Raw genomic sequence first — 23,226 nt, forward strand, 5'->3', positions numbered from 1 at the left:
CAAAATTAGACAGATAGAAAAGCAAGCAAGCAATAAATAAACAAACAAGCAAGCAATAAACAAACAAACAAATAAATAAATAAATAAAGTTAGGAAACAACTACTAGAACATCTGAAATTTTTTAGGGGGTTAATCAGAGGCACTTTAAATACCGGCAGGTGTGTGCTGACTGCCATTTAACATGAGTTTGAATGGTTAAATCATACCCCAGTTATAAGAGGGTGTGCACAGTTGTGAAACCACATCAATTCAGTTGTTTATTTGTTACCTCCGTTCTCAAAAAGATGATTAAAAAATAAATGCATTTATCGTGGCCTCATTTTTTTTATATGACAAAAACCTAGCGATTGAACAGGGGCGTGTAGATTTTTTTCAAATCCACTCTATATAGCTAGAGAATGTTTTGAGAGCAGATACAGTATTCTAAACTGAATAAAGAGAGGGCCGTTGTGATACTTGAGATGGAAATTTTAAAGGGATCGAAGGACTTGGACTACTACTCTTGCACGCCACGTCTCACCCCCCCGCCCCCTCAGATCTGAATCTTGCGATAACCATGTGTTATATTTGCATTACTGTTCTCTTGCTTTCTTCCACTCCCTCTGCAGTTTGCTCATGAGGTGACACTCCTCCAGCAATTCCTCAGCTATCTGGCCCTCTTTTTACCTTCCCCCCCGCCCCCCCGCGGTTTCCTGCCCTTTCCTTTCTCAGTAAAGTTTGTTTCCTCCCAGCTCAACAGTCCGCAGCCCCTCCGCTCCTCCCTCGCTAGAAATATAGCAGAGGTGTGACAACAACACAGCGCAAATATTTTACACATGGGGAAGAAGAAGTACCATGAAATTTGTAAAAGCGTGTAAACAAGCAAGTATTAATAATTACTCTCACACACCACAACACTAGGCACCCATGCACAATTTAATGAGACCCAAGGTAAAAGCTAGAAGAAAAATCTTATTCAAATCCATCCATCCATTCTCTGTACTGCTTATCAGCGCTTGGGTTGCGGACTGTGTACCCCTGTCCGGCAAATGACAGTACAGTATGTTGCCTTGATGGTGCAATGTCAGGAATGCAGAAGCAAAACATCACAAGGTCATGCGACACATTTGTCGGCTATTTATTTTTTTTTTTGCTTACGTGTGTAATGAGGGCCAACAGTGAGGATGTGGAGGTGTAACATTAGCAACATCTCATGGCGAATTCTCAGCTGTAATGCCTGAGTCTCAGTCAAGTCAACATGACACAATAAGGGAGCAAAAGCGAAGATGGAGGGAGGATCGGGTTGCAGATGTTTAGGAGTCGTCGGCATAATCTTCCATACTATCCCTTTACCCTGCGTTTGCTGGCACACTGAGCCTATATTCAGACCTGAGAGCCTGTGACATTTCTATTTTGGGGAGCAGGATTAATATTGTCTCAAAGCATTGCATGCATTTTCCATATCCCCTAAGTCACATGGGACCAATCTTAAAATGGACGTGTTTATTAGCGTATTGCATGTTACGTGCACGTGGGCAATGTCCTGTATGCTAGCCATGCTGGTATGCGACCTCTTGGTAATTGATCTTAAATTTAACAAAATTCTCCAAATTCTCCAATGTAAAAGTGATCATTTTGATATAAAACATTACTTTAATCACTAGTCTTGTCTGTGTTTAATTTTGATTCACATTAGCAGGATGGCAAGGGCAGATGCCTGCTAAGTTGTTTCTTTATTTTTGCCTCAGGTTCTCCTTGTTCTTTGCTGCTTGGTATCGCATTAGGAGTGTGACATTAGCTCATTAAGTAAGGAATATGTAACATAAGTGCTACACTGTTTATAGTTATTTAGATAAGTCATAAATAGCGAACTGGATAGTGATTAATATTGACTTTGTTTTTAATGCTTTTTTTTTTTAAGTGTCTCTTTATCCATTATGTAATTAGTGTTTACTGTGCTGATATTGGGAGGGAGGCCCTCTTAGGTCAAACCTTTGTGATCTTTGATCACTAAATGGATGGTCAAATACATAAAGTATCTTCTATTATCAATTCCCGTTAGTGTAATTGTCATTGTAAGGCTGTTAAATAGATATCAAACATTAGTTGATATGCTAATAATCTAAATCCCCTGACCATCTGATTGGAAATTATTTTTAACTCATAAAATAGAAAACATGTTTGACCTTGTTTCATAGTTTTTGTTTTTTTAAATGCATTTTTTTAAGGCTCTTAAAAATCACACACTGTCCACCAAATGTTGAAATTGTTCTGATGATATGTCAAAATGTTGTTGAGGCTTCCTGAGTAGCTCCACACAGTAATGTCACATGCAACTCTGCTGTTAATTTGTCAGTTTACCACATGAGACTCCAAAAGTGGTTGGGGTCAGCGTTGACTTAAATTTAGGTGAATGACCTGTTGAAATAGGAACAATCTGTAAACACATTCTCAGGCTGTTTATTATTGGCTCTAAAGTAGCATTATAAAAAAATATTCAGCCACGTTGTAACGAGCGTATTGACCATTTATGGTCCTACTCCATCACCCTTGTTCATGCAGAATGCAGCCTCTCTTATAGCCTAATGTTATATAGAACATCCATATCCATATTTTAATGTCCAATGTTATGTTTCTTGGCTTTTCAGACATGCTAACTTCATTCAACCTTTGCTGTGGTTTTGGCATCTTAGGCAGACTCTTTTAGTCTAAGGTGACACATCCCATATAGACCTATAAGAGGGATACTATATTCTGCACACATCTGAACTTTTATGAGCTTCGATCAACTTGTTCACTCATTATTATGGTTTGATGACAGGTATGTAGTATAATCATTTTAGTACTATTTTCAGTAACACAATGCGAATGACCACACCCAACAGGTAATGAAATAGTTTTTGCGAGGCCCTGTACACTTTGTGTATTAGAATGCCTCTAGGGTGCGGTGGTGGCATATCATACAATGAATACAGTATGTAGTAGCATTCATATTTTGAAGATGACAAAAGGGCAGAGATAGTAAGACTTGGCAGTATGCATGCGTCATTTTGGAAGAAGTGTCTTATTCTGCTGGTTTCCGCGATACAGGGAGTGATCTGACCACTCGATTGGACTCGACACCTACGTTAGATAGAGAGGACTTTACCACCACCTAGTGTGAATCATTGAGACCTACACGTCATATTGGGCATCCTCTTGAATGAACTGAGACGTGATAGTGAAAAACCTCTGGAATGGAATAAAATGCTTTTTGTTTCTGTGCATTTGCAATCTTTAATATATATATATATATATATATTTGTTTTCCTTATCCAGAAACACCAGGGGGTGACCTTCTTTCCCACTAGGACTTGAACGCACAAGAAACAAAACAAGGTATTTTTGATCGTTTTTGCACAGTGTAAAAACACATTCAAACTTGCCAGCTCATATCTCTTATTTGTGTGTCCATATTTACAGATGGCTGAAGAAGAGGAAACAAGGGAAGTGCTCTTTCCAGACTGGGAGGGTCCAGATAAAACTGGCCTTACTATTGAACAGACACGTGAAGGAGAGATCTTTGTAAAAGAAGTGAAAGGAGAGTCACCAGCAGCACGATCTGGGAAAGTATATGAAGGTCATTTTCCTTTTATTCTGTTTTTTAAATCTATTCTTCTTTTTTTTTTTTAAACAATAAAACTCTACAAAACCCGCTTTGCAATGAACATTCTTACCAAAACTCATGCAACTTTATTTAATAGGTGACCAGATTGTGGGTGCAACAATCTATTTTGACAACATGAGTTCAGAAGAAACAGCTGAGCTGCTGAAGACACTTAACCGTCACAAGGTTGGATTGAAACTACAAAATAAAGATAAATCCCCGTGCTGCTCTCCCCTGAGCACGCCGTGCCGTTCCCCAATGGGTACCTTGACATGGGAGGGGAAATTGGGAAGCTCCAGTCCAGACATCATTCTCGTAAGTTGTTATTTAAACACCTGATTTCGTATCTACTGGTGAATCTATTAAATTGAGTATGTGATTGACTCACATTGTGTTATTGGATGGATGGTTATCATTGAAATGAAATATTTAAAAAATCCTAAAATATGGTTGACATGGACAAAAAAAATATTCGTTGAACATTGCTTGCGAGTACTTGAAAATCATGCTTTGCTATTTGGTAATCCAAAAATCTGTACATTTGCAATGCTATATTCGTTCTATTGTTTTTGTCTGAACAGAGTGGGGATGATGAGGACTATAAAAGGATTTACACAAGGAAGATCAAACCGAGGCTCAAGTCTGAAGACCTTGCAGAAGGAGTAGATGTTCGCACGGAGCGGCATAGCAGCACAAGTAGTGACGGCAGTACAATTACGACTGTCACCCGCCGCATCACCACCTACACTGTGGATATGCCGAGTGGCATAAGTGAGCAACTCGAGCTTTCAAGCCCAGATTTCAAGGGGCATAGGCAAGAATCAGGGGATGGCTCTCCGGGAATAAGAATTTCACATGGCAGCCCTTCAGGTAAAGTGGGAGATGAAGGGGTTTTTGAGTTAAGCAATGTTTCCAAGCTAAGGGAAAGTTCAAACACTGGTAGTAGGCATGTTTCAATGGGAGGCATGGGAGGTAGTGAAGTATTTACAACAGCTAATGACAATGGAGGGTCAATTCGTGTGTCTGTACCTGAAAAAGGCAAACAGATTTTTGTGACATCCAGAGATAAAACACAAGATGTTGAGGGAACAAAGGTGAAGTTACCTGAAGTTACTGTAAGTCACGCCCATGCAAAGGAATCAGGCTCCATTCATATCCCAAGCATCTCACTGAGCAGAGGTTTTACAGATGCTGAAAGTGAATTGAAAGACCCTTCTGTAAATACTACTGTCAGCATTCAAACAAAAAAGTATCAAGTTCATGGTCCAGACATCACTCTTCAGCAGAAAGAAGGGGATCTCAAAATGCCTCAGATAAATATAACGTCCCTTGTAACAAAGGGTTCAAATTTTGATGCGAAAAATCGTGAAGTTGACATTAGTCAGAGAGATCCACAAATAAAAGGAAAGGTGAATGTGTCAACTCCAAAGATGGATGGTACTGTAAAAATGCCAGATGTGGTAATCCAGGGTCCAGAGATAAACACTGACGGACTAAAAGGAGAAGGCACAAAAGTTTGGAAAGATATTCCCAAATGTGATATCTCAGGCCCAAGCATTACCATGTCAAATGTGGAATTGAATCTGAAAGGCCCCAAAGTCACAGGTGATGTGTCATTACAACGTACTGAACAAGATATAGCAGCACCGGAGATGGAACCAAAAGACCCAAAAGTGGAGATTAAGGAGATAACGGGTGAGAGTGGCATTGCAAAAATAAAAATGCCAAAATTTCGATTAAAAGGTCAGGAAGAGCAGGCCCCAAACATTAACATAAACCTGAGCAAGCCTGATAGTGATATCAAGGTGCCTGAGTTTGACGTGAAAGGCCCAAATTTCACAGCGCCAAAAATTTCAGGTCCGCATATCTCCGCGACAGATTTAAATCTAAAAGGCCCTCGAGTTAAAGGTTACGGAAGCGTATGTGTACAAAAGACAGAGGAAAACATAAAAGTTCATGGAATTGATATCAAAGGCCCAAAAGATGACAATAAGATTTTGCTGGGTGATTCTGAATTACCTAAGATTAAAATGGAAGAATTTGGCTTTAAAGGTCGGAAACTGGAGGGTCCTGATGATGACATCAACCGTCTCAAGGCTAATGTTGATGTCAAGGTCCCTGAGGTTGATGTCAGTCCAACAAAAGTTGGTTTGGACATTCAGGGCCCTGATTTGTCTCTACCAACTATTGAAGGAGTTCACTTTGATAATACCAGTGGTAAGATCAAGGGACCAGAATTGAAAATGCCAAAAATCACAGCACCAGACCTCTCAATGCCTGAGATGGGTTTGAATCTGAAAGGCAGTAAACTCAAAGGTAATGTGGATATGTCTGTACCAATTATTGAGGGAGATATTAAAGCACCGGAAATGCATATTAAAGGCCCAAAAGTTGACATCATGGGCTCTAAGATTGGAATTGAATTGCCAAAAATAAAAATGCCTGAATTTGGCTTGAAAGGTTCAAAACTGGAGGGTCCTGACATTGACATCAACTGTCCCAAGGCTAATATTGACATCAAGGTCCCTGGCGTTGATGTTGGTATCCCCAAAACTGATTTAGACATCAAGGGTCCAGATTTAGATGTTGAAGGACCAAATGCTGAAATTGCAGGTTGGAAGATCAAGGGACCCAAAATGAATATACCAAAAGTCTCAGGACCAAACATCTCCATGCCAGGTATAGATTGCCCTAAACTCAAAGGCGATGTAGATGTGTCATTACCAAATATTGCTGGAGATACTGACGCACTGGAAATGAATGTCAAAGGGCCAAAAGTTGAAATTAAGGGCCCCAAATCTGGATTTGAAATGCCAAAAATTAAAATGACAGAATTTGGCTATAAAGGTCCAAACCTAGAGGGTCCTGACATTGACATAAACCTTCCCGAGGCTTATATTGATGTCAAGGTCCCTAAAGTTGATGTCAGTCTCCCCAAAACTGATGTAGACATCAAGGGTCCCAATGTAGATGTTGAAATACCAGATGTTGACATCGACAGTCCAGATTGGAAGATCAAGGGACCAAAACGGAAGATGCCAAAAATTTCAGGTCCAAAGATCAACATGCCGAATGTGGATTTCAACCAAAAAAGTCAGAAAGTCAAAGGTGATGTGAATGTGTCACTACCAAATACTGAGGGGCACATTGAAGCACCAGAAATGAATATTAAAGGGCCAAACGTTGATAGTAAGGGCCCTGACACTGGATTTGAAATGCCCAAAATCAAAATTGCTGAATTTGGCGATAAAGGTCCAAAACTAGAGTGTCCTGATGTTGGCATCAGCTTTCCCAAGGCCAAAATTGATGTCAAGGTCCCTGAAGTTGATGTCAGTCTCCCCAAAACTGATGGAGACATCAAGGGTCCAGATTTCGACATTAAGTTACCAGATGTTGACGTTGACAGTTCAGGTTGGAAAACCAAGGGACCTACACTGAAGATGCCAAAATTCTCTGGTCCAAATGTCAGTTTGCCAAATCTGGATTTCCATCTGAAAGGCCCAAATCTTAAAGGCGAAGTTGATGTGTCAGTTCCCAATATCGAGGGGGATATTAAAGCACCGGAAACGGACATTAAAGGCCCAAAACTTGACATAAAGGGTCCTAAAACCGGATTTGAAATGCCAAAAATCAAAATGCCAGGATTTGGCTCTAAAGGTCCCAAACTGGAGGGTCCTGATGCTGAGATCAACCTTCCCAAGGCTAATATTGACATCAAAGTCCCTGAGGTGGACCTTAAAGGCCCGGAAGTTGATATAAATCTCCCAAAACCTGTTGTGGATATTAAAGGTCTTGACATGGACATTGAAGGACCAGATCTTGACATTGACAGTACTAGTGGAAAGATCAAGGTACCAAAATTCAAGATGCCAAAAATCTCAGGGCCAGGCATCTCCATGCCTGATGTGGATTTCAACCTGAAAGGCCCTCATCACAAAGGCGATGTTGACGTGTCAGTACCAAATATCGAGGGAGTTATTAAAGCACCGGAAATGGACATCAAAGGCCCAAAACTTGACATAAAGGGCCCTAAGACTGGATTTGAAATGCCCAAAATCAAAATGCCAGGATTTAGCTTTAAAGGTCCCAAACTGGAGGGTCCTGATGCTGAAATCAACCTTCCCAAGGCTAATATTGACGTCAAAGTCCCTGAGGTTGCCCTTAAAGCCCCAAAAGTTGATATAAATCTCCCAAAACCTGATGTGGATATTAAAGGTCTTAACATGGACATTGAAGGACCAGATCTTGACATTGAAAGTCCCGGTGGAAAGATCAAGGGACCAAAATTCAAGATGCCAAAAATCTCAGGGCCAACCATCTCCATGCCTCATGTGGATTTTAACCTGAAAGGCCCTAATCTCAAAGGCGATGTTGATGTGTCAGTACCAAATATCGAGGGAGATATTAAAGGACCAGAAATGGACATCAAAGGCCCAAAACTAGACATAAAGGGCACTAAGACTGGATTTGAAATGCCCAAAATCAAAATGCCAGGATTTGGCTTTAAAGGTCCCAAACTGGAGGGTCCTGATGCTGAGATCAACCTTCCCAAGGCTAATATTGACGTCAAAGTCCCTGAGGTTGCCCTTAAAGGCCCAAAAGTTGATATAAATCTCCCAAAACCTGATGTGGATATTGAAGGTCTTAATATGGACATTGAAGGACCAGATCTTGACATTGACAGTACTAGTGGAAAGATCAAGGTACCAAAATTCAAGATGCCAAAAATCTCAGGGCCAGGCATCTCCATGCCTGATGTGGATTTCAACCTGAAAGGCCCTAATCTCAAAGGCGATGTTGATGTGTCAGTACCGAATATCGAGGGAGATATTAAAGGACCGGAAATGGACATCAAAGGCCCAAAACTTGATATAAAGGGCCCTAAAACTGGATTTGAAATGCCCAAAATCAAAATGCCAGGATTTAGCTTTAAAGGTCCCAAACTGGAGGGTCCTGATGCTGAAATCAACCTTCCCAAGGCTAATATTGACGTCAAAGTCCCTGAGGTTGCCCTTAAAGGCCCAAAAGTTGATATAAATCTCTCAAAACCTGATGTGGATATTGAAGGTCTTAATATGGACATTGAAGGACCAGATCTTGACATTGACAGTACTAGTGGAAAGATCAAGGTACCAAAATTCAAGATGCCAAAAATCTCAGGGCCAGGCATCTCCATGCCTGATGTGGATTACAACCTGAAAGGCCCTAATCTCAAAGGCGATGTTGATGTGTCAGTACCAAATATCGAGGGAGATATTAAAGGACCGGAAATGGACATCAAAGGCCCAAAACTTGATATAAAGGGCCCTAAAACTGGATTTGAAATGCCCAAAATCAAAATGCCAGGATTTAGCTTTAAAGGTCCCAAACTGGAGGGTCCTGATGCTGAAATCAACCTTCCCAAGGCTAATATTGACGTCAAAGTCCCTGAGGTTGCCCTTAAAGGCCCAAAAGTTGATATAAATCTCCCAAAACCTGATGTGGATATTAAAGGTCTTAACATGGACATTGAAGGACCAGATCTTGACATTGAAAGTCCCGGTGGAAAGATCAAGGGACCAAAATTCAAGATGCCAAAAATCTCAGGGCCAACCATCTCCATGCCTCATGTGGATTTCAACCTGAAAGGCCCTGATCTCAAAGGCGATGTTGATGTGTCAGTACCAAATATCGAGGGAGATATTAAAGGACCAGATATGGACATCAAAGGCCCAAAACTAGACATAAAGGGCACTAAGACTGGATTTGAAATGCCCAAAATCAAAATGCCAGGATTTGGCTTTAAAGGTCCCAAACTGGAGGGTCCTGATGCTGAGATCAACCTTCCCAAGGCTAATATTGACATCAAAGTCCCTGAGGTTGACCTTAAAGGCCCAAAGGTTGATATAAATCTCCCAAAACCTGATGTGGATATTCAAGGTCTTAACATGGACATTGAAGGACCAGATCTTGACATTGAAAGTCCCGGTGGAAAGATCAAGGGACCAAAATTCAAGATGCCAAAAATCTCAGGGCCAGGCATCTCCATGCCTGATGTGGATTTCAACCTGAAAGGCCCTAATCTCAAAGGCGATGTTGATGTGTCAGTACCAAATATCGAGGGAGATATTAAAGGACCGGAAATGGACATCAAAGGCCCAAAACTTGATATAAAGGGCCCTAAAACTGGATTTGAAATGCCCAAAATCAAAATGCCAGGATTTGGCTTTAAAGGTCCCAAACTAGAGGGTCCTGATGCTGAGATCAACCTTCCCAAGGGTAATATTGACATCAAAGTCCCTGAGGTTGACCTTAAAGGCCCAAAGGTTGATATAAATCTCCCAAAACCTGATGTGGATATTAAAGGTCTTAACATGGACATTGAAGGACCAGATCTTGACATTGAAAGTCCCGGTGGAAAGATCAAGGGACCAAAATTCAAGATGCCAAAAATCTCAGGGCCAACCATCTCCATGCCTCATGTGGATTTCAACCTGAAAGGCCCTAATCTCAAAGGCGATGTTGATGTGTCAGTACCAAATATCGAGGGAGATATTAAAGGACCGGAAATGGACATCAAAGGCCCAAAACTTGATATAAAGGGCCCTAAAACTGGATTTGAAATGCCCAAAATAAAAATGCCAGGATTTAGCTTTAAAGGTCCCAAACTGGAGGGTCCTGATGCTGAGATCAACCTTCCCAAGGCTAATATTGACATCAAAGTCCCTGAGGTTGACCTTAAAGGCCCAAAGGTTGATATAAATCTCCCAAAACCTGATGTGGATATTAAAGGTCTTAACATGGACATTAAAGGACCAGATCTTGACATTGAAAGTCCCGGTGGAAAGATCAAGGGACCAAAATTCAAGATGCCAAAAATCTCAGGGCCAACCATCTCCATGCCTCATGTGGATTTCAACCTGAAAGGCCCTAATCTCAAAGGCGATGTTGATGTGTCAGTACCAAATATCGAGGGAGATATTAAAGGACCGGAAATGGACATCAAAGGCCCAAAACTTGATATAAAGGGCCCTAAAACTGGATTTGAAATGCCCAAAATCAAAATGCCAGGATTTAGCTTTAAAGGTCCCAAACTGGAGGGTCCTGATGCTGAAATCAACCTTCCCAAGGCTAATATTGACGTCAAAGTCCCTGAGGTTGCCCTTAAAGGCCCAAAAGTTGATATAAATCTCCCAAAACCTGATGTGGATATTGAAGGTCTTAATATGGACATTGAAGGACCAGATCTTGACATTGACAGTACTAGTGGAAAGATCAAAGTACCAAAATTCAAGATGCCAAAAATCTCAGGGCCAGGCATCTCCATGCCTGATGTGGATTTCAACCTGAAAGGCCCTAATCTCAAAGGCGATGTTGATGTGTCAGTACCAAATATCGAGGGAGATATTAAAGGACCGGAAATGGACATCAAAGGCCCAAAACTTGATATAAAGGGTCCTAAAACTGGATTTGAAATGCCCAAAATCAAAATGCCAGGATTTGGCTTTAAAGGTCCCAAACTGGAGGGTCCTGATGCTGAGATCAACCTTCCCAAGGCTAATATTGACGTCAAAGTCCCTGAGGTTGACCTTAAAGGCCCAAAGGTTGATATAAATCTCCCAAAACCTGATGTGGATATTAAAGGTCTTAACATGGACATTGAAGGACCAGATCTTGACATTGAAAGTCCCGGTGGAAAGATCAAGGGACCAAAATTCAAGATGCCAAAAATCTCAGGGCCAACCATCTCCATGCCTCATGTGGATTTTAACCTGAAAGGCCCTAATCTCAAAGGCGATGTTGATGTGTCAGTACCAAATATCGAGGGAGATATTAAAGGACCAGATATGGACATCAAAGGCCCAAAACTAGACATAAAGGGCACTAAGACTGGATTTGAAATGCCCAAAATCAAAATGCCAGGATTTGGCTTTAAAGGTCCCAAACTGGAGGGTCCTGATGCTGAGATCAACCTTCCCAAGGCTAATATTGACATCAAAGTCCCTGAGGTTGACCTTAAAGGCCCAAAGGTTGATATAAATCTCCCAAAACCTGATGTGGATATTAAAGGTCTTAACATGGACATTGAAGGACCAGATCTTGACATTGAAAGTCCCGGTGGAAAGATCAAGGGACCAAAATTCAAGATGCCAAAAATCTCAGGGCCAACCATCTCCATGCCTCATGTGGATTTCAACCTGAAAGGCCCTAATCTCAAAGGCGATGTTGATGTGTCAGTACCAAATATCGAGGGAGATATTAAAGGACCAGAAATGGACATCAAAGGCCCAAAACTAGACATAAAGGGCACTAAGACTGGATTTGAAATGCCCAAAATCAAAATGCCAGGATTTGGCTTTAAAGGTCCCAAACTGGAGGGCCCTGATGCTGAGATCAACCTTCCCAAGGCTAATATTGACGTCAAAGTCCCTGAGGTTGACCTTAAAGGCCCAAAGGTTGATATAAATCTCCCAAAACCTGATGTGGATATTAAAGGTCTTAATATGGACATTGAAGGACCAGATCTTGACATTGACAGTACTAGTGGAAAGATCAAGGTACCAAAATTCAAGATGCCAAAAATCTCAGGGCCAGGCATCTCCATGCCTGATGTGGATTTCAACCTGAAAGGCCCTAATCTCAAAGGCGATGTTGATGTGTCAGTACCAAATATCGAGGGAGTTATTAAAGCACCGGAAATGGACATCAAAGGCCCAAAACTAGACATAAAGGGCACTAAGACTGGATTTGAAATGCCCAAAATCAAAATGCCAGGATTTGGCTTTAAAGGTCCCAAACTGGAGGGTCCTGATGCTGAGATCAACCTTCCCAAGGCTAATATTGACGTCAAAGTCCCTGAGGTTGACCTTAAAGGCCCAAAGGTTGATATAAATCTCCCAAAACCTGATGTGGATATTAAAGGTCTTAATATGGACATTGAAGGACCAGATCTTGACATTGACAGTACTAGTGGAAAGATCAAGGTACCAAAATTCAAGATGCCAAAAATCTCAGGGCCAGGCATCTCCATGCCTGATGTTGATTTCAACCTGAAAGGCCCTAATCTCAAAGGCGATGTTGATGTGTCAGTACCAAATATCGAGGGAGTTATTAAAGCACCGGAAATGGACATCAAAGGCCCAAAACTTGACATAAAGGGCCCTAAGACTGGATTTGAAATGCCCAAAATCAAAATGCCAGGATTTGGCTTTAAAGGTCCGAAACTGGAGGGTCCTGATGCTGAAATCAACCTTCCCAAGGCTAATATTGACGTCAAAGTCCCTGAGGTTGCCCTTAAAGGCCCAAAAGTTGATATAAATCTCCCAAAACCTGATGTGGATATTCAAGGTCTTAACATGGACATTGAAGGACCAGATCTTGACATTGAAAGTCCCGGTGGAAAGATCAAGGGACCAAAATTCAAGATGCCAAAAATCTCAGGGCCAGGCATCTCCATGCCTGATGTGGATTTCAACCTGAAAGGCCCTAATCTCAAAGGCGATGTTGATGTGTCACTACCAAATATCGAGGGAGATATTAAAGGACCAGAAATGGACATCAAAGGCCCAAAACTAGACATAAAGGGCACTAAGACTGGATTTGAAATGCCCAAAATCAAAATGCCAGGATTTGGCTTTAAAGGTCCCAAACTGGAGGGTCCTGATGCTGAGATCAACCTTCCCAAGGCTAATATTGACATCAAAGTCCCTGAGGTTGACCTTAAAGGCCCGGAAATTGATATAAATCTCCCAAAACCTGTTGTGGATATTAAAGGTCTTGACATGGACATTGAAGGACCAGATCTTGACATTGACAGAACTAGTGGAAAGATCAAGGTACCAAAATTCAAGATGCCAAAAATCTCAGGGCCAGGCATCTCCATGCCTGATGTGGATTTCAACCTGAAAGGCCCTAATCTCAAAGGCGATGTTGATGTGTCAGTACCAAATATCGAGGGAGTTATTAAAGCGCCGGAAATGGACATCAAAGGCCCAAAACTTGACATAAAGGGCACTAAGACTGGATTCGAAATGCCCAAAATCAAAATGCCAGGATTTGGCTTTAAAGGTCCCAAACTGGAGTGTCCTGATGCTGAGATCAACCTTCCCAAGGCTAATATTGACGTCAAAGTCCCTGAGGTTGCCCTTAAAGGCCCAGAAGTTGATGTAAATCTCCCAAAACCTGTTGTGGATATTAAAGGTCTTGACATGGTCATTGAAGGACCAGATCTTGACATTGAAAGTCCCGGTGGAAAGATCAAGGGACCAAAATTCAAGATGCCAAAAATCTCAGGGCCAACCATCTCCATGCCTCATGTGGATTTTAACCTGAAAGGCCCTAATCTCAAAGGCGATGTTGATGTGTCAGTACCAAATATCGAGGGAGATATTAAAGGACCAGAAATGGACATCAAAGGCCCAAAACTAGACATAAAGGGCACTAAGACTGGATTTGAAATGCCCAAAATCAAAATGCCAGGATTTGGCTTTAAAGGTCCCAAACTAGAGGGTCCTGATGCTGAGATCAACCTTCCCAAGGCTAATATTGACGTTAAAGTCCCTGAGGTTGACCTTAAAGGCCCAAAGGTTGATATAAATCTCCCAAAACCTGATGTGGATATTAAAGGTCTCAAGTTGGACATTGAAGGACCAGATCTTGACGTTGAAAGTCCCAGTGGAAAGATCAAGGGACCAAAATTCAAGATGCCAAAAATCTCAGGGCCAACCATCTCCATGCCTGATGTGGATTTCCACATGAAAGGCCCTAATCTCAAAGGCGATTTTGATGTGTCAGTCCCAAATATCGAGGGTGATATTACAGCACCGGAAATCGACATCAAAGGCCCAAAACTTGACATAAAGGGCCCTAAGACTGGATTTGAAATGCCCAAAATCAAAATGCCAGGATTTGGCTTTAAAGGTCCCAAACTGGAGGGTCCTGATGCTGAAATCAACCTTCCCAAGGCTAATATTGACGTCAAAATCCCTGAGGTTGCCCTTAAAGGCCCAAAAGTTGATATAAATCTCCCAAAACCTGATGTGGATATTAAAGGTCTTAACATGGACATTGAAGGACCAGATCTTGACATTGAAAGTCCCGGTGGAAAGATCAAGGGACCAAAATTCAAGATGCCAAAAATCTCAGGGCCAACCATCTCCATGCCTGATGTGGATTTCCACATGAAAGGCCCTAATCTCAAAGGCGATTTTGATGTGTCAGTCCCAAATATCGAGGGTGATATTACAGCACCGGAAATCGACATCAAAGGCCCAAAACTTGACATAAAGGGCCCTAAGACTGGATTTGAAATGCCCAAAATCAAAATGCCAGGATTTGGCTTTAAAGGTCCCAAACTGGAGGGTCCTGATGCTGAAATCAACCTTCCCAAGGCTAATATTGACGTCAAAATCCCTGAGGTTGCCCTTAAAGGCCCAAAAGTTGATATAAATCTCCCAAAACCTGATGTGGATATTAAAGGTCTTAACATGGACATTGAAGGACCAGATCTTGACATTGAAAGTCCCGGTGGAAAGATCAAGGGACCAAAATTCAAGTTGCCAAAGATCTCAGGGCCAGGCATCTCCATGCCTGATGTGGATTTCAACCTGAAAAGGCCTAATCTCAAAGGCGATGTTGATGTGTCAGTACCCAATATTGGGGGAGACATAAATGCACCAGAAATAGATATGAAAGGTCCAAAAGTTGACGTTAAAGGTCCTTCAATTGGTTTTGGTTTTCCTAAATTCAAAAAGCCAGAATTTGGATTCAAAGGTCCAAAAATGGAGGGTGCAGATGTTGACATAAACCTCCCTTCGGCTAATATTGGCGTCAAAGTTCCTAACGTTGACATTCATGGGCCGAAGGCGGATGTCAGTCTCCCTAAAACTGAATTGGAGATTAAGGGCTCTAATTTGGGCCTTGAAGGACCAGATGTTGACATTCAGAGTCCCAGTGGGAAGCTCAAGGGACCAAAATTCAAGATTCCAAAACTCTCAGGACCAAATATTTCACTGCCAGATGTTGATTTCCATCTGAAAGGCCCCAAATTAAAGGGGGATCTGGATCTGACAACACCAAATGCTGAAGGAGCTATAAAAGCACCGGAAATTGATATAAAAGGTCCAAACGTTGACATCAAGGGACCTAAGAGTGGATTTGAATTGCCAAAATTAAAAATGCCAGACTTTGTCTTCAAAGGTCTAAAACTGGAGGGCCACGATGTTGACATAAACCTTCCCAAGGCTCACATTGATGTGAATGTCCCTGAGGTTGACATGAAAGCCCCAGAAGTTATTAGTCTTCCTAATGCTGATTTGGACATTAAGAGCCCCAACTTGGACATTGAAGGACCAGATTTTGATGTTCAGAGTCCCAGTGGGAAGATCAAAGGACCAAAATTCAAAATGCCAAAGCTCTCAGGACCCAAAATTTCATTCCCAGATGTTGATTTCAATCTGAAAAGCCCGAAATTTAAGGGGGATGTTAATATGTCAACTTCAAATATTGAGGGAGATATAAAAGCACCAGAAATTGATATAAAAAATACAAATGTTGACATAAAGGGGCCTAAGATTGGATTTGAATTGCCAAAATTCAAAATGCCCCAATTTGGTGTCAAAGGTCCAAACCTGGAGGGCCCTAATCTTGATGTCAGTCTCCCCAACTCTGATTTGGACATTGAGGGCCCTCAATTAGACATAGAAGGACCAGATGTTGACATTGACAGTCCAAGTTGGAAAATCAAAGGACCTCAACTGAAAATGCCACAAATCTCAGGACCAAACATCACTATGCCAAAACTAGATATAAATTTGAAAGGACCTAATCTCAAAGGCGATGTTGACGTGTCAGTACCAAATATCAAAGGAGATATTAAAATGCCGGAAATTGACATCAAAGGCCCAAAGGGCCCTAAAATGGGATTTGAAATGCCAAAAATCAAAATGCCAGAATTTGGCTTTAAAGGTCCAAAAGTAGAGGGTGCTGACATTGGCATCAATCTTCCCAAGGCCAATATAGATGTAAACGTCCCTGAAATTGATGTCACTCTCCCCAAAACTGATGTAGACATCAAGGGTCCAGATTTTGACATTGAAGTACCAGATGTTGACATTGACAGTTCAAATTGGAAGATCAAGGGGCCTAAACTGAAGATGCCACAAATCTCAGGACCAAACATAACTATGCCAAATCTGGATCTTCATCTGAAAGGTCCTAAACTTAAAGGTGATGTTGATGTGTCAGTTCCAAATATCGAAGGCGATATTAAAGCACCAGAATTGGACATCAAAGGCCCAAATGTTGACATTGAGGGCCCTAAAACTGGATTTGAACTGCCAAAAATCAAAATGCCAGAATTTGGCTTTAAAGGTAAAAAGCTGGGGGGTCCTGATGTTGACATCAACATTCCCAAGGCTAATATTGACGTAAAAGTCCCGAGTCTTGATGTTAGCCTTCCCAAATCTGAGTTGGACATTGAGGGCCCTAAATTAGACATTGTTGGACCAGATGTTGACATTGACAGTCCCAGTTGGAAGCTCAAGGGACCTAACCTGAAGATGCCAAAAATCTCTGGACCAAGCATCACCATGCCAAATCTGGATTTTAAACTGAAAGGCCCGAAACTCAAAGGCGATGTGGATGTGGGACTACCACATTCTGAAGGAGATATAAAATTACCAGAAACGGTAATCAAAGGCCCAAATGTTGACATTGAGGGCCCTAAAACTGGATTTGAACTGCCAAAAATCAAAATGCCAGAATTTGGCTTTAAAGGTAAAAAGCTGGGGGGTCCTGATGTTGACATCAACATTCCCAAGGCTAATATTGACGTAAAAGTCCCGAGTCTTGATGTTAGCCTTCCCAAATCTGAGTTGGACATTGAGGGCCCTAAATTAGACATTGTTGGACCAGATGTTGACATTGACAGTCCCAGTTGGAAGCTCAAGGGACCTAACCTGAAGATGCCAAAAATCTCTGGACCAAGCATCACCATGCCAAATCTGGATTTTAAACTGAAAGGCCCGAAACTCAAAGGCGATGTGGATGTGGGACTACCACATTCTGAAGGAGATATAAAATTACCAGAAACGGTAATCAAAGGCCCAAAAGTTGACATTAAGGGACCTGAATTTGAATTGCCTAAAATTAAAATGCCAGAATTTGGTTTCAAAGGCCCAAAGTTTGAAAGTGATGTCCAGGTTCCTGGGATTGACATTCAAGGGCCAGATATTGATGTCAGTCTTCCCAAAACTGACTTGGACATTAAAGGGCCAAATTTGGATATCGAAGGCCCAGATGTTGACATTGATAGCCCCAGTGCAAAGATCAAAGGACCTAAATTCAAGATGCCAAAAATCTCTGGACCAAATTTCACCATGCCAAGTCTGGATTTAAATTTGAAAGGCCCTAATCTTAAAAGTGATGTAGATATGTCTGTACCAAAAATTGAGGGAGATGTAAATCCACCAGAAGTCGAAATTAAAGGTTGCAAAGTTGACATTCAAGGGCCCAAGAGTGGATTTGAATTACCAAAATTTAAAATTCCAGAATTTGGCCACAAAAGTCCCAGTGTAGAGAGACCTGAATTTGACATAAATCTCCCAAAAATTAAGGGTGATATTGAAGGAAACATTAAATTGCCAAAAGCTGAACTTGATGTGGAAGATGTAACTGTTGATGTTCCAGGATTCAGCACTACGAAAACTAAATTCAAAATGCCTAAGTTTGGTTTCCGGGGTCCAAAGATAAAGAACCCAGAAATTGATCTGAAACAAACGCAAGGAGATATCAACATCAAAGGGAAGACTGGTAGTATTGAAGGACTGGATGTCGACATGGATGTAACAGGCCCCAAAATAAAAGGATCCAAATTTAAGATGCCCAAATTTGGTTTCAAAATTCCTAAGGTTGACCTTCCAGGAGCGGATCTTAATGTATCTAAGGGCAGTGGAGAAATGCAAATTCCTAATGTTGACATTCAAGGCCCAGAATTAAAAAGTGGGGATCCCAATGTAAAAATAAAAGGAACAAAGCTCAAAATGCCATCTTTTATGGGAACAAAATTTTCTTTTCCTGATGTTGATTTCAATCTTGAAAGTCCTAAAGTCAAAGTTGACACAGACGTGTCATTTCCGAAAGCTGACATCGATGTAAAAGTACCGAGTGTTGATGTGAAAGGTCCAGAATTGCAGGGGCCAAACATTGACGTCAACCTTCCCAAAGGTGATATTGATGTCAAGGTCCCTGAGTTTGATATTGATGGGTCAAATGTTGATCTGAGTCTCCCCAAAGCTAATGTGGCGATTAGGGGACCCAAAGTAGATACCGAAGTACCAGATGTTGATATTGACAGTCCCAGTTGGAAGATCAAGGGACCAAATTTCAAGATGCCAAAAATGTCTGGACCAAACATAACTATGCCAAATCTCGATTTGCATCTGAAAGGCCCTAAACTCAAAGGCGATGTAGATGTGGGACTACCACATGTTGAAGGCGACATAAAAGTACCAGAAATGGAATTCAAAGGTCCTGAAGTTAACATTAAGGGGTCCAAGAGTGGATTTGAATTACCAAAAATGAAAATGCCAGACTTTGGCTTCAAAGGTCCAAAACTGGAGGGTCCAGATGTTGACATAAACATGCCCAAGGCTAATATTGATGTGCCTGAGGTTGAATTTACAGACCCAAAAGTTGATGTAAGTGTACCTGCAACTGATTTGGACATTGACTGTCCCAGTGGTAAGATCAAGGGACCAAAATTCAAGATCCCAAAACTCTCAGGACCCAACATTTCGTTGCCTCATATGGATTTCCACCTTACAGGCCCTAAACTCAAAGGTGATGTTGATATGTCAGTACCAAATATAGAGGGAGCTATTAAGACACCAGAAATTGATATCAAAGGCCCCAAAGTTGGCATTCAGGGCCCCAAGACTGGATTTGAAATGCCAAAAATCAAAATGCCAGATGTTGGCTTAAAAGGTCCCAAACTGAAGGGCCCTGACATTGACATGAACCTTCCCAAGGCCAATATTGAAGTTCCAGACGTTGAACTCCAAGGGCCAGAAGTTGATATAAATCTCCCAAAAACTGAATTTGAAATTAGGGGCCAGAAATTGGACATTGAAGCACCAGATGTTAACTTTGAAAGTCCCAGTGGGAATATCAAGGGACTAAAATTCAAGATGCCAAAAATCTGTGCACCTAACATCGCCATGCCTGATTTCAATCTGAAAGGTCCCACTGTCAAAGGTGACGTCGATTTGTCAGTACCTCATTTTGAGGGCGACATAAAAGCTCCAAGCACTGACATTCAGGGCTCTATGGGTGGAATTGAATTTCCTAAATTAAAAATGCCACAATTTGGCTTCAAAGGTCAACAACTGGAGGGCCCTGACGTTGACATCAGCATTCCCAAAGCTAATATTGATTTCAAGGTACCCGACATTGACATGCAAGTCCCTAAAGTTGATGCCAGTGTCCCCAAAGCTGATTTCGACATTAAGTGCCCAAAATTCAACACCGAAGGACCAGCCCTTGACATTGAGAGTCACAGTGGTAGGATAAAGGGACCAAAATTCAACATGCCAAAAATATCAGCCCCAAACGTCTCCATGCCTGATGTTGATTTGCACATGGCGGGGCCTAAACTTGAAGGTGATGTTGATGTGTCACTATCAAATATTGAGGGAGATATTAAAGCACCAGAAATTGATATCAAAAGCTCTAAAGTTGACATTAAAGGCCCAAAGCCGAGATTTGAAATGCCAAAAATTAAAATGCCAGACTTTGGCTTTAAAGGTCCTAAACTAGAGGGTCCTAATGTGGACATCAACCTTCCCAGGGCCAATATTGATGTCAGAATCCCTGAGGTTGAACTCCAAGGGCCAGAATTTGATGTTAATCTCCCCAAAGATGATTTGGACATTAAGGGTCCAAAATTGGAATTTGAAGCACCAGATGTTAACATTGACAGTCCCACTGGGAAGATCAAGGGACCAAAATTCAAGATTCCAAAAATCTCTGGACGGAACATCGCCATGCCTGATTTCAATCTGAAAGGTCCCAATGTCAAAGGTAATGTAGATTTGTCAGTACCTAATCTTGAGGGAGAGATAACAGCCCCAGAAATGGATTTCAAAGGTTCAAATTGTGACATTAAGGGTTCTATGGGTGGATTTGAAATTCCTAAATTGAAAATGCCGCAATTTGGCTTCCAAGGCCCAGACATTGACGTCAACATTCCCAAAGCAAATTTTGATGCGAAGGTCCCAGGGGTTGGCGTTCAAGGTCCAGAAGTTGATGTTAGTCTCCCAAAAGCTGACATTAAAGGCCCAAAATTCAACATTGAAGGACCAGATGTTGACATTCACAGTCCCAGTGGTCAGATCAATGTACCGAAAATAAAGATGCCAAAAATCACAGGACCAAACATCTCCATGCCAAATGTTGATTTAAATTTGAAAAATCCTGACCTCAAAGGTAGCATAGATAGGTCAGCACCAAATTTTGATTGGGAAATCAAAGCACCAGAATTGGATATCAAAGGTCCAAACGTTAAGGGTTCAACAGGTGCATTTGAAAGTTCAAACATGAAAGGAGATTTATCATATCCTGATATCGATGTCAGCATAAAGGGAAAGAGGGGAAAATTTAAACTCCCTAAAGTGACAGGAAAGGGAAAGAAACCGGATTTCGAAACAGAAACACCGACAATTGATGTGACAGCAGGAACATCTAATATTAACGTCCAAAGAACAAAAGTGAAAAAGCCTATTTTTGGTAAACTTCATTTTCCTGATGTAGAACTTGATATCAAATCCCCAAAAGTCAAAGGTGACGGATCTTTATCTGAGGAGTTGAAATCCCCCACCGTCGAGTTACAGGGCTCTGTTACCAGTGGTCCAAATATTAGTTACGAAGGCTCAGACGTGAGATTAAAGACTCCCCAGATGAAAATGCCAAAGATTGACATTTCTCCTGCAGGTGGCACATTTAGAGGCCTTCAATATCCCGAAGGTACTGTAACATTTCCTAAGCTCAAAGTACCAAAGTTTGGTTTTAGTCTGCCCCAGTTTGAGGGCCAAAAGGGTGTTGGAAAGGTTGCAACCAATATTGCAGCTAGTGGAGAGCTTCACTGCTCACAGGATATTACAGTTTCCAGTCCAGAAATAAGGCAAAGTGAAGGAAAAATGAAGGTGAAGATACCAAATTTTTTTGGCAAATCGAAAGCAAAGGGCAGGAGTGCAGGGGACCTTCGGGGAACAGAGGTAGAACTGAGTACTAGTGAAAAAGGAGACGTCTCAAAAGGTTTCAGTGTACATAGTGGAGAGGGAAAATTACAATTTGAGGGTGATGCTGGACTGAGTGTTTCACCCAAAAGCAAGTCAGCGTCACTGGATCTTTTCAAGAAGTCAAGACATCGATCTTCCTCTCTGAGTGATGAGGGTGGACTTGCAGTTGTTTCCCCCTCAGGACACCTAGAAGCAGAGGGTAGTGATATTTCATTAGACCTAAGAGGACCAAAGGTCAAAGGAAAAAAAGGCAAGTTGAAGTTTGGCACCTTCGGAGGTTTTGGTTCCAAGTCAAAGGGCTCATATGAAGTGACGTATGGTGAAGGCAGTGAAGCAGGAGTTGAAGGTAGTGCAGGTGTGTCGTCAGCCACCCCAAAATCAAGATTGTCCTCATCGTCCAGCAGTGATAGTGGGTCAAGGGCTGCTTTAAAGTTCCCGAAAATTGAACTGTCTGTATCCCCCAAAAATGATTAAATTGTTGATGGCTTAAACTCAAGCACCTACAGTAAAAACTGTCTCTCCCTATCCAGATATGGCAAATACCAGACATACAGTATACTATTGTCAAACCTCAGTTCGCAAATGCAGAGAGAAAATGTCATCTCATTTTTAAACAGTGATCAACAGAAAGGCGAGGGACACTTTAAGGCCCCATCAAACTGTAAATAAAATGTATTGTAATAAATATTGTTTTTCTGTACATAGTCAAGATTTATTGAGAATATACCATCTCACCAAATTTTCCACTAACAATGTATTACTGGTATTATTTTGTCCTGCTTTATTCAATGTTGTTCATGAATGGGTGTGGTTTAAGTTTATGCAGGGTCTGTTTCGCTGAACAGCCAAAGTAGTTATTTTGAAGGAACACGTAGTTTATACAGTTAAACACAAATATAAACAGTTTCCAGTTTTAGTTTGAAGCTTTGATTTTTGTATAATCAGTCATTTGTCATCCTCGAATGACTGTCCACATTTGCTCTTCATTTGTTATTATTTTTATTCAGTTTTTTTGTACAGTTTGCCTGTTCATCTTTTCCACCCTTCATACAGCTTTAAATTTTACAAAAAATAAATGCCATTGTTAGTGTCATTAGAAATACTTCATCCAGAGATATTTGATCAGATATGTGCAGACAGATATGTGCAGTATGAATCATTTGTGTTTTTCTTTTGTGTGCATTCTGTCTGATAAACTAATTAAAATGTATAGAATGTATGATATTTCATGCTGAGTATTCGTCTCTTTATTTTTATTATGTTTCTTATGGCACCGTAAGGCTACCTACTGCTGCAATGCGTCACTAATGGAGTGTGCTTGATGT

At 41.3% G+C, this 23,226-nt stretch overlaps 1 protein-coding gene across 4 annotated transcripts in view; it reads left to right on the forward strand.

Moving 5' to 3' along the window:
- Positions 1 to 23,128, forward strand: part of ahnak (AHNAK nucleoprotein) — a 32,001-nt gene extending 8,873 nt beyond the window's left edge. For 2 of the 4 annotated variants that reach the window (XM_061787405.1, XM_061787404.1), the window contains 4 exons: positions 3,299 to 3,358; positions 3,443 to 3,599; positions 3,724 to 3,941; positions 4,208 to 23,128. In XM_061787405.1, the coding sequence (XP_061643389.1) occupies positions 3,443 to 3,599; positions 3,724 to 3,941; positions 4,208 to 22,375 (18,543 nt within the window). In that variant the 5' untranslated portion in view covers positions 3,299 to 3,358 and the 3' untranslated portion in view covers positions 22,376 to 23,128. The remainder of the gene's footprint in view (positions 1 to 3,298; positions 3,359 to 3,442; positions 3,600 to 3,723; positions 3,942 to 4,207) is intronic. The other 2 variants (XM_061787406.1, XM_061787407.1) reach the window with 2 other exon arrangements.
- Positions 23,129 to 23,226: the final 98 nt, after the last annotated feature.

Source organism: Phyllopteryx taeniolatus, chromosome 10 (genome assembly GCF_024500385.1).
Source record: "Phyllopteryx taeniolatus isolate TA_2022b chromosome 10, UOR_Ptae_1.2, whole genome shotgun sequence".
NCBI lineage: Eukaryota > Metazoa > Chordata > Actinopteri > Syngnathiformes > Syngnathidae > Phyllopteryx > Phyllopteryx taeniolatus.